This window comes from Muntiacus reevesi, chromosome 2, assembly GCF_963930625.1.
Source record: "Muntiacus reevesi chromosome 2, mMunRee1.1, whole genome shotgun sequence".
Classification (NCBI taxonomy): domain Eukaryota; kingdom Metazoa; phylum Chordata; class Mammalia; order Artiodactyla; family Cervidae; genus Muntiacus; species Muntiacus reevesi.
In genome coordinates this window covers 75,768,840-75,795,047 of record NC_089250.1, presented here as the reverse complement: position 1 = coordinate 75,795,047, position 26,208 = coordinate 75,768,840, and the positions used below count along the sequence as shown (strand labels likewise).

The window sequence follows — 26,208 nt, the reverse complement described above, 5'->3', positions numbered from 1 at the left end:
CAATCTGATAGGTGGTTTTAATTTGCATTTCTCTTACTGTATTTCATTGAATCTAAGATATCATTGATTGTACCATGCACCTGATTTCAGAAATGCTTGAATATAAAATTTGCCTCTTAGAATCAGTGAAATAGAATACGTTGAGTGGAACTGGCTGTTTTATTGCATTTTCTTACTCTGTATTGTTCTATTCTGATTTTGGGGGGGGGGGGGGCGGAGGGGCAGGCAGTGGGGGCGGGGAGGCAGGACAGTGGTGGTTAAGAGCTTAGAGTTCAAATCCCAGCTCTGCCCCTCACAAGTGTGAGTCTTTGCACAGGTTACTTAATCTTTTCTGTGATCCAGTTTGCTCATCTGTAAGGTGAGGACCTACCTCATAGGGTTGTTGTGAAAGTAAAGTGAAAGTCACTCAGTCATGTCTGACTCTTTGCAACTCCATGGACTATATGGTCCATGGAATTCTCCAGGCCAGAATACTGGAGTGGGTAGCCTTTTCCTTCTCTAGGGGCTCTTCCCAACCCAGGGATTGAACCGGGGTCTCCTGCATTGCAGGCAGATTCTTTACCAGCTGAGCTACCAGCGAAGGATTGTTATGAAGGTTAAATGAATTAATACATACAAAACATTACGTTCCTATAACATACTAAATGCTCCATAAACTTCTGCTATGACTATCATGTTTCCTTTGGGATCTCTTTTTCTTAATGAGTTGCAAGGGCCCCTTATAAATTAAGGAAACCTCCTTTTGGTTTCCCCCCCGACCCTGGACCCCTGGTTTCTATTCCCTTTTTCCTTGACCACAAAGGTAAAAGATGGTACAAAACTCAGACATTACATAAATAAAATGTACAGGAAGAAACTAATGGAAATGACCCAGATGTCAATCAATATAGGAATGAATGAACTGTACCACTGCTCCTACCCACTCACTCCTATCCTGTTTTGATCGTATAGTTTAGCAACTACATCAAACATTGAGTATCTTAATGCTATACTTCAGACACCCCAGGGGGACATAACTCATGTGCCATGAGATGCCACTAGCAAACGTGTCACCCACCCCTTCCAACACAGACCCCTCTCCAGTGACTGTCTGTCTTCTGGGTGCCCATGACTCTTGCTGTCAACAGTTCCTCAGCTTTACTTTCTGTAGTTTGTGATATACAAGCTATAGCATGAGTCTGGGGCTTTTTTCTTAACTGTAGTTTGGAAACAGAAACACAGAACTTTACGGTAATGTTACCCCCAAGCTTGCTACTCAAAGTGTGGTCTGTACTCAGCATCGGCATCCTCTCGGAGACTGCTGGAAATCCAGGATCTCAGTGCCCCTCGCCCCCAGCGAAGCAGAATCTGCGTTTTAACAAGCTTGCTAGTGATTAACCTGCACAGAATACTTTGAGAAGTATTACTCTAAAAAATAATATTCTAAGTCTTGTAACGTATATTGCATTTTTTTGCACTTTGAATATACTTTTTCAAACTATTCACAACTTTCACATCTCAGAGATCCCAAAACTGCCCGGGTGTTTTCCTGCCTTGTTGAGAATAGTGTTTTTGAGTGAAGGCTGTGGAACAGTACAAGTCCATATATCTCTTTCCTGGAAAGCTTCCTTGGCTGTAGATAACAATTTACCTTTAAGAGCAGCTTACGCAATAATGATATTTATTATCACGTCTTCAGTCTCAGTTCAGTTCAGTTCAGTCGCTCAGTCGTGTCCGACTCTTTGCGACCCCATGAACTACAGCACGCCAGGCTTCCCTGTCCATCACCAACTCCTGGAGTTTACCCAAACTCATGTCCATTGAGTCGGCGATGCCATCAAACCATCTCATCCTCTCTTGTCCCCTTCTCTTCCTGCCTTCAATCTTTCCCAGCATCAGGGTCTTTTCAAATGAGCCAGTTCTTTGCACCAGGTAGCCAAAGGATTGGAGTTTCAGCTTCAGCATCAGTCCTTTCAATGAATATTCAGGACTGATCTCCTTTAGGATGGACTGGTTGGATCTCCTTGCAGTCCAAGGGACTCTCCAAGAGTCTTCTCCAGCACCACAGTTCAAAATCATCAATTCTTCAGTGCTCAGCTTTCTTTATAGTCCAACTCTCATATCCATACATGACTACTGGAAAAACCACAACCTTGACTAGACGGACCTTTGTTGGTAAAGTAATGTCTCTGCTTTTTAATATGCCATCTAGGTTGTTCATAACTTTTCTTCCAAGGAGCAAGCGTCTTTTAATTTCATGGCTGCAGTCACCATCTGCAGTGATTTTGGAGCCCCCCAAAGTAAAGTCTTTCACTGTTTACATTGTTTCCCCATATATTTGCCATGAAGTGATGGGACCAGATGCTATGATCTTAGTTTTCTGAATGTTGAGCTTTAAGCCAACTTTTTCACTCTCCTCTTTCACTTTCATCAAGAGGCTCTTTAGTTCTTCTTCACTTTCTGCCATAAGGGTGGTGTCATCTGCGTATCTGAGGTTATTGATATTTCTCCCAGCAATCTTGATTCCAGTTTGTGCTTCATCTAGCCTGGCATTTCGCATGATGTACTCTGCATATAAGTTAAATAAGCAGGGTGACAATGTACAACCTTGACGTATTCCTTTCCTGATTGGGAACCAGTGTGTTGTTCCACGTCCAGTTCTAACTGTTGCTTCCTGACCTGCAGACAGATTTCTCAGGAGGCATGTAAGGTGCTCTGGTATTCTCATCTCTTTAAGAATTTCCCACAATTTGTTGTGATCCACACAGTCAAAGGCATTGGTGTAGTCAATAAAGCAAACATGAAGAAGTACTAAAGAACCTCTTGATGAAAGTTAAAGAGGAAAGTGAAAAAGTTGGCTTAAAACTCAACATTCAGAAAACTAAGATTAATTGGCATCTGGTCCCATCACTTCATGGAAAATAGATGGGGAAACAATGGAAAGAGTGAGAGACTTCATTTGAGGGGGTTCCAAGATCACTGCAGATGGTGACTGCAGCCATGAAATTAAAAGACGCTTGCTCCTTGGAAGAAAAGTTATGAACAACCTAGATGGCATATTAAAAAGCAGAGACATTACTTTACCAACAAAGGTCCGTCTAGTCAAAGCTGTGGTTTTTCCAGTAGTCATGTATGGATATGAGAGTTGGACTATAAAGAAAGCTGAGCACCGAAGAATTGATGCTTTTGAACTGTGGTGTTGGAGAAGACTCTTGAGAGTTCCTTGGACTGCAAGGAGATCCAACCAGTTCATCCTAAAGGAGATCAGTCCTGAATATTCATTGGCAGGACTGATGCTGAAGCTGAAACTCCAGTCCTTTGGCCACCTGATGAGAAGAACTGATTCATTTGAAAAGACCCTGATGCTGGGAAAGAGTGAAGGTGGAAGGAGAATGGGATGACAGAGGATAAGATTGTTGGATGGCATCACCAACTCAATGAACACGAGTTTGAGTAAACTCTGGGAGTTGGTGATGGACAGGGAGGCCTGGCATGCTGCAGTCCATGGGATCACAAAGAGTCAGACATGACTGAGCAACTGAACTGAACTGACTAAACTGATAAAGCAAAAGCAGATGTTTTTCTGGAACTCTCTTGCTTTTTCAATGATCCAGTGATGTTGGCAATTTGATGTCTGGTTCCTCTGCCTTTTCTAAATCCAGCTTGAACATCTGGAAGTTCATGCTTCATGTACTGTTGAAGCCTGGCTTGGAGAATTTTGAGCGTTACTTTACTAGCGTGTGAGATGAGTGCAACTGTGCTGTAGTTTGAGCATTCTTTGCCATTGTCTTCTTTGGGATTGGAATGAGAACTGATCTTTTCCAATTCTGTGGCCACTGCTGAGTTTTCCAAATTTGCTGGCATATTGAGTGTAGCACTTTCACAGCATCATCTTTTAGGGTTTGAAATAGCTCAACTGGAATTCCATCACCTCCACTAGCTTTGTTCATAGTGATACTTCCTAAGGTCCACTTGACTTCACATTCTAGGATGTCTGGCTCTAGGTGAGTGATTACACCATTGTGGTTATCTGGGTCATGAAGATATTTTTTGTATAGTTCTTCTGTGTATTCTTGCCACCTCTTAATATCTCCTGCTTCTGTTAGGTCCATGCCATTTCTGTCCATTATTGTGCTCATCATTGCATGAAATGTTCCATTGGTATCTCTAATTTTCTTGAAGAGACCTCTAGTCTTTCCCATTCTATTGTTTTCCTCTATTTCTTTGCATTGATCACTGAGGAAGGTTTTCTTATCTCTCCTTGCTATTCTCTGGAACTCTGCATTCAAATGGGAATATCTTTCCTTTTCTCCTTTGCTTTAACTTCTCTTCACAGCTATTTGTAAGGCCTCCTCAGACAACCATTTTGCCTTTCTGCATTTCTTTTTCTTGGGGGTGATCTTGATCACTGCCTGAAGACAAGAATGGAGAAATAACTTCGGAAAGAATGAAGAGATGGAGCCAAAGCAAAAACAACACCCAGTTGTGGATGTGACAGGTGATGGAAGTGAAGTCCGATGCTGTAAAAACAATATTGCATAGGAACCTGGAATGTTCAGTCCATGAACCAAGACAAATTGGCAGCAGTCAAACAGGAGATGGCAAGAGTGAACATCAACATTCTAGGAATCAGTGAACTAAGATGGACTGGAATGGGTGAATTTATCTCAGATGAACATTATATCTACTACTGTGGGCAAGAATCCCTTAGAAGAAATGGAGTACCCATCATAGTCAACAAAAGTACTTGGATGCAGTCTCAAAAACGACAGAATGATCCCTGTTCAGTTTCAAGGCAAACCATTCAATATCACGGTAATCCAAGTCAATGCCCCGACCAGTAATGGTGAAGAAGCTGAAGTTGAACAGTTCTATGAAGACCTTCAAGACCTTCTAGAACTAACACTCAAAAAAGATGTCCTATTCATTATAGGGGTCTAGAATGCAAAAGTAGGAAGTTGAGTGCTCCCTGGAATAACAGGCAAATTTGGCCTTGGAGTACAAAATGAAGCAGGTCAAAGGCTAACAGAGTTTTTCCAAGAGAACACAGGGGTCATAGCAAACACCCTCTTCCAACAACACAAGAGAAGACTCTACACATGGACATCATCAGAAGGTCAATACTGAAATCAGACTGATTATATTCTTTGCAGCCAAAGATGGAGAAGCTCTATATAGTCAGCAAAAACAAGACTGGGAGCTGACTGTGGCTCAGATCATGAACTCTTTATTGACAAATTCAGACTTTAACTGAAGAAAGTAGGAAAAACCACTAAACCATTCAGGTATGACTTAAATCAAATCACATGTCTTAAGAAGCCTATAGGTAGGCAGCTCCGAGATTTGTTCAACTGCTCAACTACATCATCCAGGTCCTACCTAGCTCTTGCCATTTTTCTGTGTTGGCATCTTTGGTGTGTTGGCTTTTCAGCATCAGGCTTGTGCCTCATGGTATCTTAATGATTGCCACAGCTCCAACCATCACAAAATCACATTATACGGGGGGGAAAAGGGGACAAAAAAGGCTTTCTCCCCAGCTATTTTCATGAGAGGAAACTTCCAAACATGCCTTCTCCCCAACTCACTGGTCAGAAAGAACTAAGTCATAGGCACACCCCTGGACCAACCACTGGCAAGAGGAAATGGCAGTGCCTGTGACTGGCTTGGATTCACACCTGGAAGCCGAACCTTCGACCTTCTAAACAAAACCAGGCTTCTGAAGGACAGAAGGACATGACTGGCCTGGTAGTAAAAAATGTACAGCACACCTCCCCTCTGAACCTCTCACCTCCGGTCTTGCTGCTGCCGAATTCAATTTCCTTGAGGCAGCCAGGCTGCACTTTGTTAAAATGCAAACCTGCCCACCTCATTTCGCTTAAAACTTCCCAGGCTTCAGCTCCCTCACCACATAGGGAATACCGAGCGCCCCAGGGTTAAAAGAACTGGATTCCAAACCCGATTTTACTTCTCTCCTGTTGCCTAACCTGGGGAAGCCATCTTAACTCCACCGAGTCTCAGTTTCCACGTCTGACAAATGTGGAGATAACAGCCACTTTGCAAAGGTCATTGAGGAAATAATGACAGTAGCAGCCAATACGTCTATAGCCCTCCCGCTGTGTCAAGCTGTTTTCTAAATTCTTTAGTTGTATTAGCCATTTTCACCTTCCCATGCATCCGATAAAACGGGACTCGCATCAGGGCATCAGTTGAAGCTACCAGGTCAAGCGCAGGGAGAGGCTGGGGCGCAGGCGCCAGAGCAATGCGGCTCTGGGGACTGGCTGTGACCTCGGGGAGCTGGCAGAGCATCTCCGAGAGCGCTTTAGCACGCGGAGGACTACAACTCCCAACAGGCTCTGCCGCGCCGCTGGACTACAACAACCAGCATGCCCCGGGCTGTCGTGCTTCACCTAGTCCTCCTGCCAGCCGGACTGTGCAGAAATTCTCTTTATGGTCAGTTTCGCTTGACAGACATTCCCCGCGGGAACCAAGGAATCTATGCGGGTAAACACATATGCGCATCATGAATAAGAGGCTTTTGTTCTAACCCTACCTCCTCCACCTGTTAGCTCTGCGTCTGTTTCCTCATCTCTAAAATGAGGATATTCGTAGGAGCTGTCGTGTCATTGAGCTGTGAGGATTAAAAGCTGAATATGACAGTTTGGTAGATGTCCCCGCCTCTCTAGGTGCCCAAGCGTTTATCAACGCATTTTATCTCCATAGCAATCCCATGATATTGGTATCCTTATCACCCTTTTCAGAAGGGGAAACTGATGCCAGGAGAGGTTCAAGTCTCTTGCTCAAGTCACACAGCCAAGTGAGTGGCGAACTCGAACCCAGAAAATTTCACTCCAGAGGTGAGTCCACTTTAGGAACCCTAATACTTCCCATCTGCTATATGACATTTTACAGTGACTGAAAGTCCAGGGCAAATATTTTGTGTGCCTTTCAAGGTAAATTTGAATCACTTGATACAGAGTATAATGTCAGGATGACTGTATGTCGCCAGTGGTGGGAAGGGGCTTCCCTAGTGGCTTAGAGAGTAAAGAATCTGCCCCCAGTGCGGGAGATCTAGGTTCCAACCCTGGGTCAGGAAGATCCCCTGGAGAAAGAAATGGCAACCCATCCCTTGGGTGGGGAAGATCCCCTGGAGAAGGGAATGGCTGTCCACTCCAATATTCTTGCCTGGAGAATTCCATGGACAGAGGAGCCTGGCGGGCTACCATCAGACACAATTGAACAACTGAGCAGACTCAGACTGTCATAAGGAGAATGGAACATGGGGGCAAGAATGGAGGCTGCTGGGATCCTCCACGTGGGAGACAAGCGGAGCCTAGAGGAGGATAGGGTAGAGAGATGCTTAGGAGGCACTGCTGTCAGAACGAAGTGAATTGGGTGCAGGTGTCCAGCTTCCTTGTTCCTTTGTACTGAAAGTTCTGGTCCTTTCTCTGCCAATGTGTAGCGCTGCCACCTTGAGGCAAACCTTTCATCTCTCCCAACCTCAGTCTTCACATCCACATAAGGGTTTCTCAGACCACTTATGATAGAGGAGTCAACTTCTTGAATTTAACATTTGCAAATACATGTCTCCTGGGCCTCTGCACATGTCACTCCCACTACCCACTTCTCATCGTTCAGGTCTCTGTTGAAATGTGACTTCCATAAGAGGCCTGACCACTCCTCCCCTGGTTTATTTCCTATCCTATTATAGTTAGGTTCTTCCCTATTTGTTTACTTGCTTCCTGCCTCCAACTAAAAGGTAAGCCCATGAGAGCAGGAGCTTGCTTCTTGGGATGTTTATCCCTCCATAGAACCTATGAAAGTGTCTGGCACATAGTAGATGCTTAGTAAATATTTGATTGAGTTAATGAATGAATGAATAAGTGAATGTTTTCCCTGCCACCTTTATATACATATGCCACCGAATCCTTTAACCTCCCTGCTTCAAGCCCCTTCTGGCCTGGCAGCATTGATCTTGGAAGCAAGACATATGGCCTGGGTTCAAATTCTGACTCAATTACTTAAGGGCTGAGTTTACATAAATGTCTTAACCCCTCTCGCCCTCATTTTTCACTTTAACCCAAACCTCACAGAGGAAAATGCCCAGGGCAAGTTAAGTGCTTTTAAACAATATTATAAATTTGCATCTACTTACTTGTTTTTATTGAAGTATAGTTTCAGATGTACAGCATAGTGATTCAAGTTTTTGGGTTCTGGTGGGTTTTTTCTTTTTTTTTTTTCAGATTACATTGTATTATAGATTATGACAATAGGCGCTCTTTTATCTTTTAGTCACACCCTTCCAAGTCTGATTACCCTAGCCCTTCTCACCAAGCACCTCAATACCTGCCTCGCACCAGAGCCTGGAGGGCCTTGAAGGTTGCTGGGCCCTCACGCACGCAAATGTTTCCTCGCTCTAAAAGGGCAGATAAAAAAAAACCTTCCAGGCAACGGGTCGAGCCGCCCGCGGAGCAGGCGTCAGGGAGGCGTCCGCGCCTGCGCCTGCGCCTGCGCAGAAGAGCCCGGGGCCGGTGGAGGGTGAAGAAGGGGCCGGCCGGGGGTGAAGAAGGGGCCGGCCTTTGAGCGACAGCGACGCAAGATGGCAGCCACCACGGGCTCGGGTGAGCGGGGGCGCCGGGCCCTGCCGGCCGAGGGGGCATGGGCTTGGGCCGGGGGCCGGAGACCCGCACAGGCCCCTGCTGCGGGGCCAGGGCTTCTGCAGGGCCGCTGTCCGCCGGGCCCCGCGGCGGCGACGCGGGCGGCCTGAGCGGGGAGGAGGAGCAGGCGGTGGCCGGAAGCACGGGCGGGGGCCTGAGGGGCCTGTGGGCGGCGCGGTGAGGCAGAGGCTCCCCCGGGCGGCGTGAGGGCCCTGCGGAGAGGAAGGGCCCGGCCCCGCGGCGCTGCAGAAGGGCCGGAGCGGGGGAGGGGCGAGCCCAGGGCCACTCCGGAGGAGTCGGGGCCGGCGGCTCCTTAGACGAGATCGAGGGGTCCCCTTGAGGACGAGGAGGCGCCCCCAAAGAGATGGAAGTCTTTTATTGAGTGTTGGGTGTCTGAGCGGGGGGAGGAACCTTGGGGATGTCCGTTTGGCCCTGACTTCAGAGAAGCCCCTGAGGAAGAATGAGGGAAGGAAGCGGGATCCTGAGGGGTGACTGAGAGGATGCCTCGTTGGTTAAGGGCATGATCCGTGTAAGTTTGGGGGATTGGGTTAGCCGAGAAAATTTTTACGCTGATTAGAACGGGGGCATCTTGGGATGGCACTTTTGCGGTGGGGGAGCTGGGATTAGGGGCATCTCCACAGGATACGTGAGAAGGGGAGAGGGATTTCTCAGATTCCAGAGGGATTTGGTTGGAGCAGCTGAAAGTGCAATGACCCCATTATTGCTGCTAAGTCGCTTCAGTCGTGTCCGACTCTCTGCGACCCCATAGACGGCAGCCCACCAGGCTTCCCCGTCCCTGGGATTCTCCAGGCAAGAACACTGGAGTGGGTTGCCATTTTCTTCTCCAATGCATGAAAGTGAAAAGTGAAAGTGAAGTCGATCTGTACCAGGCCCCTATTTGAGGAGATAGATGTTAGGTTTTAGGAGGCGAGCTCTGAGTAGGGCGGTTGGTAGAAGCTTGCGATCCTGGGTGAAGAATAGATGAGTTGGGAGCCCTGGAGGTGTCTGTTAGGGGAAGGGTCTACTGAGGGAAGCCCCATGCAGTGAGTGAGACTGGGAATCAGGTTTCAGAGGTGTTCCTCTTAGAGAAGAATCTTCTCTTTTATTTGGGTGAGGGAAGCATACCTTAAGAGTGTCCCTTATGGAGACTCTCTTCCACTCTTTCAGGTATTGGTAACGTATGGGGGTTCAGCTCAGAAGTTCCCCAGTGGCTGGATGGGCATGGGGAGAGGAATAAATTAAATGGGAAAGGGAGAAGAAAGTCGAGGTGCAAGAGGGATTCAGGGGGCTGCACTCTGGGCCAGGGGAAGTTCTTCCAGACCCTTGGAGGTAAAGGGAAGCGGCATTTATTTTGGATTCCCTGCTCTGTACTCCGCTAAGATGCTCCAGAGGAACATGTCCTGAAGGAATCTGTTTCAGAGTGAACATTCACAGTTGGGAATCAGGGATGGACTCAAGTGGAGCCTTCTGGAGGAGACAGGGTGATGATTGTTTGGAGAAGGTCCCCCAGAGGAGCCAGTGAGGCAAGAGAGTCAGATTTTGGAAGTGCAGGATTTGGGAGTGACAGAGCATCTCCCTTTTGGTGAGCAGGGTGTCCCCTGAGTTGTCTGGCAGTGAAATTGACCAAAGAAGTCCTCCCAAATGAGGTGAGCATGGGCGGCCTCTGATGGAGGAAACAGACTGGACCACCGGCTGGGTACTGAAATCCTCCAGCTGTGTAAGGCCACAGAGCACTGTTAGGAGAGGTTGGTGACCTGAAGTGAGCGGGGTAAGGGAGTCTGTCCGCCCTGGATGTTACGCCTCTAGTATCCCAAGGGGCCATCTTTGTCTGATTGTTAAAGTGGGCATGGAAGGAGTTGGAAGTCGGGGTCTGACCAAAGTCACCTACCACAAGCTGTCTTTTACACTGAAACCGTGGGGTCTTCCTGAAGGATAGAGGAAACCACACCTCCCTTTCCTGGGTTTGGATTCAGTTGGAACAGTGCTGAGTCAATTCATTTACCAAGAGACTGCCACAGACTTTCTCAGAAGAGAGGGGCTGAGTCAGGCCAGACTGCCGTGAGGCTCCTCTCTGCAGAGTAACAGCCTGGCCGGGTGGCTGTGAACTGGGGAGTTCACAGTTCATACAGCTGTGCCCGTAGCTGCCATTGTTGCGACGGTCTTGCCACTCAGCTCCTTGGCAGTGACTAGAGATTGGCAATCTATAATCCGGTTTAACAGCTACTTAATTCTAACTTCTTGAGATCCTGCCAGTTGAAGAGTGCTTCATAAAAGCTGTGGTCATCAGATAAAACATCGTCAGCTGCTGTCTAGTGGCATACAAGAGCACTGGGCATGGTTTAGGTAACAGGGAGCAGGTTTTGAGATGCCCTGGAACTGGACTTCCCAGAACTTCTTTCTCTGTGTGTTAAGAATTTGCTATGCCCCATTATGGAGAGTGAACAGGGTGGGCATAGACCCTGTCCTCGAAGAGCTTCTATTCTAGTCAAGGAGAAGCCCATTGAAGGAATACATAATTAAGATTTCAGATGGCAGTAAACGCTGTGAAGGAAATTGTGTAATGTGGTGCTGTCCAGAGAGGTGGTCAGGGAAGGATTCTCCAAGAGTGGCCATTTGAGCTGAAGCAGATGATGGAAGGAGCCGGCGGTGTATATCACAGGCCGGGGCTGGGGGACAGTGAGTGGAAAGGCCTTGTGGCAAGAACCCACTTGGCAGGTTGAAAGAACCAAAGACCTCAGTGTGCAAGGGAGGCTTGTTAAAGAGATGGATTAGAGAAAGGGCTTTGGATTGTGTTCAGTGTGAAAGGAAGGTGTTGAACAAGCACCTGGTCTGAAGTAGGCATTCAGTAAATATTTGGTGAATGAATGAATGAGGGTCTTAAAAAGAGAAGAATGACAAGATCTGACCTCTACTCCCAGGCAGTAAGAGGAGTGTAGAGTGCTAAAGTGGGAAGCAGAAAGATATTGCTATGACCTGGGGCAGACCGCTGGGTTAAACTAAAATAAGTGTACAGGCCCCTCTGCTTTCTAACCCTGAGAAGTTTTTCAGGTGTGGTCAGGGGCCCTGAGGCCTTCCTTAGGAGGTTTAGAACAAGTAGCTTCTTGATTAATCTGGGTCCCTGGGTCCCAGAAAACAGCTGTAAAGCCTTTGAGTTCCTGTAAGGGCTCAACTTAAGTTTTTTGTGGTCACTGTTTTCAACACTTGTTGACAACACCTTTCTACCTCCTTTGCTTCTGCAGTGTGTGATTTCTGCATAGATCTTAGAGGGTGGAACTGTGAGAAACCCACCAGAATCCTCAGGATGCTTGTGTTATAACAGGTCACTTCCTCCTGCCTTGACCAAGATTGCAGGGCCTTGGCAGCCAGGTGTTTCCTCTGACCCAGCATCCCACAGGCTACCCTGACAGTTAACCAAAAATGTAGTGCCAGAAGAGTAAACCCAGTGCATTTTAAATCTGCATGGCTTGGAGCGGCCTCATACACACAGCCCTCTTAGGAGCATGTCACCACATGGGCGGTGGAGGTTACAGTCTTCCTTTCCATTCAAGAGTGTTCCCCAGAAAGCTGGAGCTGGCAGATGAGAACCTGTGGTCTCTTAATTGGTCTCCTTCCCGTGTATCTCACTGGGTGAGCGTCTTCTTGTGCCGGTTGTAGGTAAGTGCCTTTTGTACGACAGGGGCTCTGCTTTCAAGAGAACATCATGTGGTGCTCAGTTGAAGAAATACCGGTCTGCCCCAGTGATGGAAGGAAACGCTGTGTTGGGCCAGAACAACCTACGGTTCCTCTTAGGGATCGCCAGGGTGTGATGGCCATGGTTTTCCCCTTCACAGGAGCTTTAAAACCACCCTCTTCCCCCCACTGTATTCTCTTTCTCTCTCCCTCCCTCAAGTCTCTAATTCTGAAAGTCCCCAGGGAAGTATAGAGCAGCACATTGGGTGACGGCGAGATGTTAGCACTGTTACTTTTGCCTTGCGAAGAGTAGTTTCGGGGTTTCTCCTACTTTGACTTACCTGCTACATCATCTCATTCAGCTCTCCAGGGGAGGTGGTGGCCCTGTGGTATTCCCGAGGGAGCGGGTGGCTGGCCGAGGTGTGGTGACCCTCAGGGTTAGAGCCAGGGGTTTTGACTCTGGCTCCTTTCCCAGCTTACTCCAGCACCTTCGGAAGGAGATGGGAAGGCGTGGGTTTGGCCGTGAGCGCTTCCTTGGTCTTGGCGTGTTTAATCTTGGTGAGAATGGGCTTTAAGAAGAAGTAAGTGCCACCTGTAGCAGGAACTCTTCCTAGCATCCCTGACCACTTCTTATCCCATTCTGGGTTGTGTGCTGTCTGATGAGAGTGAAGGCCACTGCTTGCTCTTGCTTGTACTTTACACTCAATAACTCACCCTCGTTGGGTTTCAGGCCCCGTGATGTCATGTACGTAGTCTGTCGGTCTTTGTCTTCAGTTACATGCAGGCCTTCAAAGTCCTTTTTAAATGGCACTTCTAGGGCTAGCTATGTGCTAGACACTTAAATATAGCATCTTGTTTCTGACAGTAAGCCTTTGAAGCAGGCATCTATTGTGAAGGTGAGGAAGCTGAGGCCCAGAGTGAAGAAATGACTTGCCTGAAGCCCAGAGCCAGTGACTTGGGCAGCAGGGTACAGAACTGTGCCAGCTCTGCTCCAGGCGAATGCCCTTGGCCACAGTAGCATTTTTCCAGCCCCCGCTGCCTGTTCTCCAGCTGAGCATCTCAAGTTCCTTCAGCCGTTGGCAGGTCTGTTGACATTCCTGCCTTGGCGGATTAGTTCCTTCATGGGTGGATAATAATAACACCGAGTAGGGTTCGTTCTTCATTGTCACGTTCACTCTGTGCAAATCCATAGGTGTAACCCCAGAATAGACGCCAAATCCTCCTCCTCTGTCTCAGCGTTATTGCCACCAAGACAGTTGTTCCTACCAGAACCACCTTTCTGTCACCTAGAAGACAGCAAAGGCCTCCTGCTTGCAGTCATGCCTTTTTCCAGTCCATTCTCTATAGAGGAAGTAGAATGACTTCTCACAGACAAGAAAACAGAACCTGCCACTCCCAGCAGAAAGCCCTTTGTGCTGCGCTTAGGAAAAAATCCATCTCTCTTCCATGGCCCTCAAGGCCCACCATGGTCGTGGCCTTGCCTGCCGTGACCTCGTGTGATACGGCCCCTCTGCTCCTGCCCTTCCACTTTGGGAAGCTTGGCCTGCACGTGACTGCCTGCTTCTCCCCCTGCAGGTCCCAGCTCTCCAGAAAGGCCGTCCTTCCCACCCTTTTCGGCCTAGTCTTCTCATTCATCACAGCTCTGTTCTGTTCTCTTCTGAAGTGCTTAACCTTGTCTGAAGGTTTCTTGGGGTGTTCTTGTTTGTTTGGGAGTGTTTTTTCTAAGCTTATTTCCTGGGCCTTTCCAGAAGGACAGGATTCTGCCTTACTCTTTGCTGTGTCCCTAGCACTCGTATGGTCCTTGGCAAATAGTAGGCGCTCAACAGACCCCAAGTGTTGCAGTGAACTAATCTGAAAGGACAGAAGTGAAAATGCCTGTTCAGCCTTTCAAAAAGGAGAGCTCTTGCCCTGATTAGTTGGTACTTACAGAGAGGGACTTTAGGATAGCATTAACTCTGTCCTCTCCTTCCCTACCATCCTGAGACACTTACCACACCTGATTCTTTGTCTTCACCCCTTTCAGAGAAAATACGATCTTTGGCCTCCATCACCCTCACAGCAGAGAAACATGGGGTCTTGCATTTTGTCACCAGCTGTTTGTTGTCACATCGTCTGGACTCTAAAGGATGATAGAAGAGGGGATGTTTCTTCCCCTAGATGAGTGATTCTCAAACTGGAGCATGTTAGAATCACCTGGAGGGCTTGTTAGGTTGCTGGGCTCTACCCTCAGTTTTCAATTCGATAATTCTGTGCTGAAGGGTAGTGTTCTGGTGTCTGGCCTGAGAATTCACACTACTAGTGGGTTCGCAGGTGACATGAAGGCTGCAGGTCTGGGGACCGTACTTCGAGAATCACTGCTGTAGAGAAGGAGAGAAGAAATATCCTCCTCTGGACAGGCCCTAAGTAGACACCCAGACTTCACTTGCCGGTTGCTCAGAAATGAAAGTTACCTGCCCCCTCACTTTATGTCAGGAACGTTTAATCCAGGTGCTTCACCTTCCAGGCATCCTTATTTGCCCAGACGGTAGCATCACCAAACGCCTAGCTCAGTTCACCGTCTTCCCAAGTCAGTTTCAGCTAGTAGCTTTCTTCCCAGAGAGACCTGGGAGGCGCTGCAATTTTAAATCCAGACCCAAGCCAGGCCAGGGTTTTCCAGGTTGACCTGCTGAGGTGCCTGCCACTGTGTGGCAGTGATTTTCCCAAAAAGACGTTCTAAAGGGCCTCAAAATTCCTTTTGTACCACAAATATTTTAATATGTTGCTGTGATTCATATTACTGCATTAAATGTTTTACTAGGACATGGTGTAAAACCCTATCAAATATTCATGTTTTTTTAACCTGGTTGTCATCTTTTCTTTGTGATATCCTACAGCTGCTGACTTTTCAGTTTATATTTAGCCAAGAGAATAACTGGCTGACTTTTAATACTGACACAGATCCAGGAAAAATCCTTCTGGAAAGAAGAATTCTGAAGTAACAGTAACAAATGTTTTCGTTTTAAAAATCTTGGATTGCTGTGTTATTTTAACACCTTGATAAAGTTATCTTAACATTTTCATAGTTAACCTTTGAATAGTTAGAGTTTATTAAGATCAACAAGAGTCCCTTTTTACATACTCTTGTAAAGGTATTGTCTCTTGAAGCTGTTTCTTCAGCTGCCTTTTAGGTGAAATTTTAGGAAATTTTAGAAATTTTAAGAATCTTAAAATTTAGGTTAATTCACTGGATCAAGTGCCAGAGGAAGAAAATATGTTACAGTATTATTGAGTTTTTCTAACCTGTTAATACTTCTGGTTTTTTACATATAGGATTTAATTTTTAATATATTCACTGAAGTCTTTTGTTTTAAGGTAACATATCATGATTTTGAGCTTCTTCTCTCCCGTTGGGATGGGATGAAGTGACTGATACACTCACAAGGGCTATAGGATCTCTGACAAGTATTTGGATTTTTATCCCTGGAGTAGCTGCTGAGCTTCTGGAAGAAGGGTGTGGTCAGGCTGTTCAGAGCTAAATGCTCTTGCTTTGTAGAAAATATTGGTGTATTAACTTTGTAAGCAGTTTCTAAATGGTTTGAAATAGCAGTAACATGCTTTCATATATATTTAATGAAGCAAAGTTCAATTTGTAATGAAGTATCCTTGACTTGTGTGGTCTGGGGAGAGAAACAGTTTTCCCTGTTTTAAAAAAAAAGGTTCTCTAAAAGTCTTGATCACACTTCATTAAAAAATAAAACTACTTATCAAATTTTAATAACCTCAAAATAAAGAACCTTTGGTATCTCAGTTATATAGTATCAATATTCAGTATTTTGGCCACAGTAAACCATATTAGAGGTTATAGTAGAAAAGGAAGAGGTACTGCCTTTTCTTCAGTCAGGAAGCATTAATTGAGTACCATTACATGCCACAGAGCATACCACATACTGGGGAGGTAGAGTTGAATGAGTCACAACTCTTAACTTGAGAAGCTGCGAGAGTGAGTCAGACAATAAAAAGAAAGAAAATGAAATTTAAAGAGAAAGAAAAGGTACAGCACAGTCATTGTGTGAAGGACCATGGGTGGGGGGTGAGAGGCTCTAAGAGGCCCTCTGACTGCCCAGCTCCTCATTGAAGATAGGTGTTTCTTCTTCATATCCTCACGTTCAAAGTAACATAACTTTTCTGGGTGATTTAAAATCCATACTAGTCCCTTGGATAATCTTTATAATATTAGACTCCCTTTTAATAGTGCTGTGAATATTTCCCTGCCATGCTTCCAGAAATAAGCCAGAGTTAGAATTTTTTGACACTGAGCATTATTCATTCTCAGACAACATCCGTAGCTAACACCCAGCCTCCCATTCATTCATTCAGCAGGCATTTGAGTACATGCTTTGGCAGAGCACTCTGACGTATTGGAAATTCAGTAGGGAACAAAACAGAAGTTTTACTCTCAGGGAATTTATGTTCAGATGGGAGAGACAGACAATAAACAACTAATGAAGTGGAAATGAATACTGTACATTGAAAATGTCGAGTGGTAATGATGCTGTGAAGAAAAATAAAGCATGATAAGGGAATGGAAAGTTAGACTTTAGATGAAGGGAGCCCCCCACCATGCCCAGCTCTGGGACAGAGAATTCTGGGGTGAGCGAGCATGAAGTGCAAAAGCAACGTCAGATGGCCTGCTCAGAAAGCTCAGGGAGGCTGTCATGGCTGGAGGAGGGTGAGGAGCAAGGGAAGGGAGGCAGGAAGTGATGTTGGGGAGGTCGGCAGGGCTCTGGGGGTGAACTCGGGTTTGAGGCAGGTTGGAACGACAGCCGATGGAGGGCGGTGAGAGGGGAGCCATGGCAGCTAACTTACCTTTAAAAGGCTCACTGTGGAGAAATAGCCTGAAGACAGAAACCAGGGAGATCAGGAGACCAGTAAGGAAGCTGGGGCGGTGTGGGCTACAGTGGTTGTGGTCCGCGTGGTGAAGATGGTCGTATTGGGGATACATTTGGAAATGGGTTAAATATGGAGTGTAAGGGAAAGATTTCTTACTGTAACTCTGAGGTTTCTAGTCTGGGAAACCTCTACCACACACTGAGATTGAGGGTGGGTAGTTTTGTTTCTGAGGAGTGCAGGGAGTTTTGTTTGGAATTAACTTGGAGAGGCCTGTTAGGCGTCTGTTAGGCAGTTAATTAGAAATATAAATTGGAGACTTATTAGCGTCCTTGGCCTGGGTAAGATCCCTCGGGGAGTCAAGGAGACAGAAAAACAGCGGTCGGTGAGCTGTGCACGGAGTCCCGGCAGCCAGTGGCGGGAGGTCACGGCGATGAGGCTCCTTAGTGCGAGGTTGCGGAGAGAGCCCGAGGCTCAGGGAGGAGGCGCCGGACCAGCCGCGGGCACTGCCGGCACTCGGGGCCGGGAGGTGCGGACTGGGCGTCCGTCACAGGGCTTGGCTGGGGGTGCCCCTTGGAGCTGCTTGGGTGAGTGACTCGCTAGAGAAGCTTGAGTGGAGTAGGTGCAGGTCGGGTGAAAAATTCCAGACAAGGAGTCAAGACAGCCCTCTTGAGGTTTTTTTTGCTAAAAACGAGCGAAGAAATGAGCTAGTAGCTAGAAGGGGGTATGGGGTCAAGTGAGGGTTTTTTCTACTGTGATTGTGTGCCGATGGAGGTGATTCAGTCTCTGTGCCCGGCATAACACCTACTGCTTTATGGGTTTTAGCTCATTGATTCTTCCTCACCTCCCATAGAAGCAAGGAGTATCAGAACCCCTGTTGTGCTGAGGGTCAAGGTAACTTGCACAGTCCCTCAGCTAGATTGCTAGAAAGTGGCGGAGTATGGACTTGAACCTAGGTCTGTGCTCGTAATCCTCTGCTGAGAGATTGTAGAGTTTTCTCTAAAGTTATGTTCTGATTCTTGCTTGTGGGAGGTAACTTTGCCATTATTCTGACCAGGCTTTTCAAAATAGAGTGGTCAACCAGATATCCTTACATTTGTGATTCTACTTTCATGGCTTCCCTGATGGCTCAGATGGTAAAGAATCTGCCCGCATTGCGGGAGACTCAGGTTTGATCCCTGGATTGGGAAGATCCCCTGGAGTAGGAAGTGGCAACCCACTCCAGTATTCTTGTCTGGAGAATTCCATGGACAGAGGAGCTTGGCAGGCTGCAGTCCATGGGTTCACAGAGATTCTGACTAACACTTTCCTTTTTTTCACTTTCCATGGCATCTAAAGATAATCTATGTGAGTATGCACATAGAAGGGGCTTCCCCAGTGGCTCAGAGGAAGAGCACCACCTTCAGTGCCGTGCAGGAGACGCAGGAGGCACGGGTTCGATCCCTGGGTCAGGGAGATATACAGGGAAGCAGGGGTTGACTTTTTGTTTATCTTTTGTAAAATGGATTGTGCATACCTTTTTATTCTTTGCTCAATTTCTTTTTTTCAACAAATATTCATCTAAAACCTACCATGTAAAGGCCAATTGTTTTAATATCTCGTTATAAAAATGAGAACCACCACCACAGTCATGGAAATTAACATGTGCTACCTTAAATCTCTTAGCATCCCACCTACCTCAGCTTGTGAGTCGTTTGATAATCTGTTCTGTTGTCACAGGATTTGCTCCAAGCAGATGCTTCTGCCTTTGTATCCTGGATGTTCAGAGTAACACATCCTTCACCTGGCCTCTAATCCTCCAGCACATCCTGAACATTACCTGGGAGATTTGCCTTATCTCTTGCCCTGCTCAGAGCCTTTTGCAGCTCCCCACTAATTACCTTCAGGATAAAGTCCAGTCCCTCTTAGAAACACAGCCCCACCTCTTTAGGTTTCATCATATTCCGAGGGGTCTATGACCCTCTCAAAGGTTAAAAAAACATTGTCTTATGACTGTACTTCTCTTGTATGTTTTAATAGTTTTGTTTTATTGGACTTCATGTGTGTGTATCCTGTTTCCATAGTGAGACTGCATACTCTGATTGGGAGGCTCCTGTTTTTTATCTCTTTCATAGCCCTTGTAAGGTCTAGCATAGTGTGAGATGAGTGTTTGGTAATTATTGTACTGAAAAGTGTGTGTATATATATATTACTGACAAGCTTATGGGTAGGGAAATGTTAAGAAACAGTTAAAAAGCCTAGCCAACTTTCAAAATTGCGGTCCTAAAATGTGTGGATTTTGCTTGTGAACATGGAATGAGCTCAGTTTTAGACACATTGTGTAGACACAGTTTTAGACCCTGGTGGCTCAGAGGTTAAAGTGTTTGCCTGCAATGTGGGAGACCCAGGTTCGATCCCTGGGTCGGGAAGATCCCCTGGAGAAGGAAATGGCAACCCACTCCAGTATTCTTGCTGGAGAATCCCATGGAAGGAGGAGCCTGGTGGGCTACAGTCCACGAGGTCGCAAAGAGTCAGATTTGACTGAGCAACTTCACTTTCACTTTCACTTTAGACACGTGAAACATGGAACCCTAGAAAGTTCTTTACTGGATCAGTTCAGTTCAGCCACTCAGTCGTGTCTGACTCTTTGTGACCCCATGGACTGCAGCACTTCAGGCCTCCCTGTCCATCATCAACTCCCAGAGTTTACTCAAACTCATGTCCATTGAGTCAGTGATGCCATCCAACCATCTCATCCTCTGTCATCGCCTTCTCCTCCCGCCTTATAAGAGTTCAGTATGTCAGCTCACCAGGTACTCATCAGCCACTTCTCTCTAAATTTCAGAAAAAGCTAATGAATCACTGCATACTTTGTATGTTTTTTCAGTTCCTGATTTCTGCTGGCTGTTCTTCGCCAGGCTTTTAGTCAGTTTTTGAGTGAAAATAAATTTATGGCTTAGGGAAAATTAAGTGAAAGGTAACAGCCCTCTTAAAAAGCTGTCCACTTTGTGGACTTAAATTCTTCAAGATTTAGCTAACTGAAGGTTAGCTGAGTACATAACTGCCCAATGCCAGATTACAGTCTTTATCAGTCTTTGCTTACTCCTACCCTTAGAGGGTTTAAAATATCCTCTGAGCTAAACCTCGGGTGTTAAGGCTCAAAGGGATTTTTGAGAACAGTTAGGTGACCTCAGAGGTTGCGGAATGGCGGCCCCTAAGCAGAACCTGAGCCACAGACAGGGCCGAGCAAAGAAGTGGCTCTAGACAGGACATGTGTTCTCCAGTTCCCGTCAGTTCTTGACACTTCCTGTTGTTTTGAGCCAGACATTTTAAAGAAATTTGCAGAGCCATACCACTCTTCTAACCAATTTATTTTTGCTCTTTGGAAAACTATAGTTGTCCGTTATTTATCTTAACACATAGTAGTTTGTTGTGGTTAGTTATTAAGTGAGTTAAATATTTTTACAATTTCTCAGTTTTAATTTTCTAATTTGATAAATAGCAATAGCTATAACCCACATAAACAAAGGTGTCTTGAAATCTTCAGTAATTTTTAAGAGTATAAAAGGGTCTTGAGACCAAAAAAGCTGAGAATTGCTATTTAGATAGAATAAATGGTTATGTAATTAATCAGTATACTTGCAGTTATCCTGATATTTATATGTATATTCCAACTCCTGCTTGGACTATTTCTAGACTGCCTAGTAGGTACTGGCCAATCCAAAGTTTGTCATTTATTAAGCTGTTTTAATGCCTGTTTCATAATTGACTCAAACTGAATCATCCTATAATGTCAGTGTGGAAGTAACAAAAGCTGACTGTCCTCTGTGGTGCTCACTTACTGTCCCACATACTAACCTAAAGTAAATTTAACTGCCTCATTTTTTGTTGTTCAGTTGTGTATGTGGGCTTTGCACACTTTTAAGTAATTGAATGTCTAATCCAGTGGAAATACTTCTTGGAAGTACAAGATTCTTTACTAATATAATATTTTTCCCTACTTCACCAGTAGAAACAATGAAGCATCAGAAAGATATAATTTGAATTCACTACCTGCTTTGAAACTGATAGCAACGAGCTTGTGACATTTGGATGAAGATTTCCTGATCAGGGGGACCTCCCTGGCAGCCCAGCAGTTCAGACTGTGCTCCACCGCAGGGGGCTCAGGTCCAGTCCCTGGTTGGGAACTAGGATCCCACATGCTGAGTGGTGTAGCCAAAAAATTTTTTTACAAAAAGGATTTCCTGCTTAAACCTGGTTGTCAGGTGAAAAGGGAACATTTCCAGCCATAAGGATATTGTTTGCTGAAGTTTACAAGAGGAACAGTTACACCTGAAATAATTAATCTAACCTGACTTTAGAAATCTAACACCAAAAAAATAGCACAATTTTTTTGGAATTCCTCGCGCTCCAGTGGTTAAAACTTAGTGCTTTCTGGGACCTTCCTTGGGTTCAATCTCTAAGGTCCTGCAAACTGGCGCAGCACCCCCCCCCCCCAAAAAAAAATAAAACGCCTATTTTTTACCTTGCCAAAGAGAGTAAGTTGAAATAGAGGGCACATGTATAACTTCATTCAGTGATGAAGGACTTAGCCATGGGAGCTACTGGACTTTGCTGTTGATCATTTGACTTGAACAAGTTTTGGTCACACTAAAAAACACAGACCACTTAGAGAGTTAGTCTCTTAGGGAATACCATTAAGTGAGATTCCCCCTCTCAGGAAATCCTCAGTCCTTACTTCAATCAGGTGCCAAGTAACTGAAGGCCTAGAGAAGGTGAGGGAGCATGACCGATGCGACTTACCTGGGGGAGGCGATCCAGGCAAAGCAGAGAGCGAGTGCGCTTTGGCTGACGTGGTTCCTAAGTGTTTTCCTGATCAAATACCACAATTGTGGTTTGGTTTTGTTTTTAATCGTAAAATATAGAAAGGGGGTTGGAGTCACCCAGAGTTCTTGCACCCAGAGATAATCACTGTCACCATCTTAGTCTCTGTCATTTCCAAATTTCTTAAGATGTTACTTAACGTCTGTATTAGTTTGCTAGGGCTGCCAGAACAGAGTACCACAGACTGGGTTGCTAAAATAATGGAAATTCAGAACTCTGGAGGCTGGAAGTCCGAGATCAAGGTGTCAGTGGGTCCGATTCTCAGACTTGCAGGTGGTCGCTTTCTCACTGGCTTCTCGTCTGGCGTTTGCTCCACACACGTGTCACGCCTGTTGTTTCCATGTGCACCTGAGTTTCCTCTTCCAGTAAGGACACCGGGCAGATTGGACTAGGGCCCACCCTCGTGGCCTCACTTTAGCTTAACCACCTTCTTGGCTGTTTGCAAATACAGGCACATTCTGAGATGCCAGGAGTTAGGGCGTCAGTGTATGAATTTGAGGGGACCCACTTCAGCCCATCACCCCATCTGTGAACAGGTACCTGAGATACTTATCAGTCTTCCTATCAGTGCAACTCTGTGCTGTTGGGATATTCATTTTTATTAGTGCAGGGTTATAAGTTAACCAGTAGTAATAGTGGTGGTAATGCACAGTGATTTTTCTCCCCGAGCCAAATTAGTTAGGATTGTTAACAATTTAACTCTTTCTAAACAAAAGGCATTGTATTGTCTGGCTTTTTGCTTATAATATCAAAAACATCCTTCAGTTTTGTGTTTGCTGGAGGAGACTTAATTATTCAGTGTAGCTGAATAATCCAATGGGCTAGTCTTTGGGTGAAAAATGCTAGTGTTTTCCAAATGGGCCATTCAGGAATGCTTTCAGGATTTTTCTGTTAAGTTTCAAGTACCATCTGTGCTGTTTAATATTTATCTTCAGTCAGCTGACTCTTCTGCTTTTATTTATTTTAAAAAGGAAAATTTTATCATTGTCATAAATGGAAAATTAGTATCATATTACTTGCCCTAAATATGTTATTCTCAAAAATAAATACATGACTGTAGAGTGAAGTATTCACTCATGTACCATCTTCAAAAAGCTTGGGGGCCATAGACTGCTTTCTGTCACACTTTGTAGGCAGCCTGACAGCACATCTCACCACTCAGACCTCTGAAATATCAGAACTTCTCGCCACCTTCACTTCTGTCACCTGCGATCTTCTGCTGGAATTACTGCCGTAGCCTCCTGTTTCTGCCCTAGCTCCCTTCACTGTATTCTTCATACGGCAGCCAGAGGGATCCTGTCAAAAGCGAGTCGGATCCTGTCATTCCTCTGTTCACAGCTCCAGGGTTTCTTTTGACGGTTGGAACCCCTCATTTCCTACTAATGCTGTATCTCACTGACTTGGTTTTCGCTAAGTTGGCACCTTTGCTGTGCTTTGACACTCTCTGGGCAAGGCTGTGCTTCAGGACCTCTGCCCCTGCCTGGAAGGCTCTCCTTCCGCTACCAGTAAATCGTGCTCCCTGTTTAAACTTGCAACTTCCCTCCCCAGTGCTCTCTGCTCCAGAGCACCAGCATCTGTCATACTAATAATTTGCATGTATTTCCTTCTAGAATGTAAGCTCCATGAGGGCAGGCATTTTTGTGTTGTTCACAGCTTATTTTCTGGTGCCTGGGAAACTATCTGATGTCCTCGGATATTTATTCCAGTTGAATTAATAGTAACATGTTCTGCACTTTGTAAAATACTAAAATATACTGGAAACTCCTCCCACAGCTTTGAGTCCCTCCAAGTGGGTCTTTCTTCACAATCATCCGTGAAGCGCTGCTTGGCTCTGAGAGTCTGGCCTTGGGGGCTCAGTAAAGAAAGCTGGTAACTTGCCTGGATCCCAAGTTTTTCCAGAGGAAATAGTCTGAGTGCCAGGGGAGGTGGGGGACAGGTAAGCAGGACTGGTTGGGAGAGCAGCCTTCCCATCTGGCCCCCAGACCCAGACTCTGTTCTGGAAGACATCCAGAAGCGGTGCCAGCCTCAGCCTGAGCTCGGGTGCGGTGGTGTAAACCTGTGAGAGGTGTCTGTGCCTGCGCCCCTGAGCCTGGGGGATTTTAGAAACAGGTGAAGCAGAGAACTGGCTTCCCTCCTTTAGCTTTTTCACAAGAGAGAAACTGACTTAAATACTCGAAAATTTTCATCCGTGCTGCCCTTACTTGACTCTTGAGTTGATGACGGGGACACTGTTACGTGCTCCGAGTAGGGCAGCCGTTCCTTCTCAGGTAGTTTTAATTTAATTAAGAGTCATTCCAGCAAAGGAGCACACCCTCACACTCAGAGATGTAGAGCAAGAATAAAATAAAGAAATAGCCTTTGTTCTTCCAAGGCACGTTTATTAACACTTTATTTATGGTTTTCATCTCAAACTCATGGGCCCAAATTAACATTTTGACTTCTCAAGCCTTTGTGAAGTTTGTCAGAGCTCCAGGGACGGGGGCGGGGTACTCTCGAGGTTCCGTCACCTAGCCCGGGATTAGTCGTCACTTCACCGGTAACGAACCCCTCCCTTCTGGTTGTGCTCGTCGATACAGATAGCTTCGTAAGCTGCAAGCTTGAGACGCGACAACTTACAGCAGTTTTTTGCATGTAAGCATCTGTATTGTCAGATAGTGATAATAAGTGACTAGCTCTAGGCTTACAAGTTCCCCTGGAGTTGCTAGTATCTTGAATCTCTTTCCATTTATTTTAGGAGTAAAAGTCCCTCGCAATTTCCGACTGTTGGAAGAACTCGAAGAAGGCCAGAAAGGAGTAGGAGATGGCACAGTTAGCTGGGGTCTAGAAGATGACGAAGACATGACACTTACCAGATGGACAGGGATGGTAATTGGGCCTCCAAGAGTAAGCGTCGAGCTGCGGCTATAAATGTCAATGTCTTACATTCACTGCGCCTCCTTTAAAACCATTAGCCTTATCACGGGAAAAGCTCACCAATGGTTTATTTTCTGAAATGTGGCTATTCTTTTTTGACCAGTTTCAGTTTATATATTTGAACCTCCTCTGATGCTGTTTAATCCCTCTAAATGGTAAGCAAAAACCTGTTCCGACTCAGTGTGTGAATTTACATGACAATGTAGACAGTGAGGTTTGAGTGAGGTAGTTATACCTTTAGATGTAGTTTAGAACAAACTCTTGGGCTTATCAAATAACAAGGCTCCAGATGCAGCCAACATTCCTGAAGACAGGGTCTAAATGAACTTCGGAAAGCCTTCTGGGTTGTGGTTTTTATTTATTGTTTCCCAGTCCTGTCATGTATCTGTATCCTGATTTGTTGGACCACTCAGCAAAGGGTCATTGCCTGCGTGGTCTGCTCTGGTCTGTTCCAGGCACTGTTGAGCCCAGAGACCTTTGCAAAGAAGACAGAGACAATGGGGACGAGGAATGTGACCTCTCTTAAGCTGTGTAATTAGCAAGAGTTCCCAAGTCTTCGTAATGCCAGCTAACCTTTTTTTATGGCATGTAGTCAACTCCCCAGAAACACCATTTAATTCTCACAGGAGCCCATTGTTATATGCTCTCGTTGTGTACTTGCATTCCATTTTACAGAAGAAGCCAACTTGGAGAAGTCTGCACAAAGTCACGTAGCTGATAATTCCCAAACCAGGTCTCACTCCAGAGCCTGTATTCCTAACTACTAGCCTATATTGTCTCCTTCCTATTTATATTTTGAGTTTTCAGCAGTTCCCATTATAGAATTATCTAGTGTTAAGTAATAATTTGATGTGGAAGTGAAGAGATAGATTCCAGTAATGTGACACTTGTTTCAGACAAGCTGTAGGAGATTTTAAGCGTAGCATGCCCTTTTCTGTGTCTGCCTGTGCTTGAGGATAGTCAGACATTCTGTTCATCTCGTGCAAGGCTCTGCACTAGTTCTGGGAGGTAGAAAGACACGTGAAATGTGGCCCTGGCTGAGAAAGGAGGAGTGTGGGGCTCGCTCAGTGTTAGGACAATCTGTTGTTCATCGTAGATTATCATGGATGCTCAGGGTGAATGACTGGCTTTGCCATTTCCTTTTCTGAGTCATTTTTGTGACGCTGTAGTTTTGTTTGCCGGGGGTGGGGGCTCTTAAAAAATGTGCAGTCTGTTTTTACTCATTTCTTGATTTTTTTTTTGTTTTAATCTATGGAAATCAGGA

At 45.7% G+C, this 26,208-nt stretch overlaps 1 protein-coding gene across 5 annotated transcripts in view; it reads left to right on the top strand.

Moving 5' to 3' along the window:
• Positions 1-8,494: 8,494 nt before the first annotated feature.
• Positions 8,495-26,208, top strand: part of UBE2V1 (ubiquitin conjugating enzyme E2 V1) — a 28,219-nt gene continuing 10,505 nt past the window's right edge. Inside the window, exons 1-2 of one of the 5 annotated variants that reach the window (XM_065922163.1) lie at positions 8,495-8,597; positions 24,766-24,896. In XM_065922163.1, coding sequence (XP_065778235.1) covers positions 8,576-8,597; positions 24,766-24,896 — 153 coding nt within the window. In that variant the 5' untranslated portion in view covers positions 8,495-8,575. Of the gene's footprint in view, positions 8,598-8,932; positions 9,163-24,765; positions 24,915-25,077; positions 25,100-26,208 lie in introns of those variants that run through there. The other 4 variants (XM_065922162.1, XM_065922164.1, XM_065922165.1 and 1 more) reach the window with 4 other exon arrangements.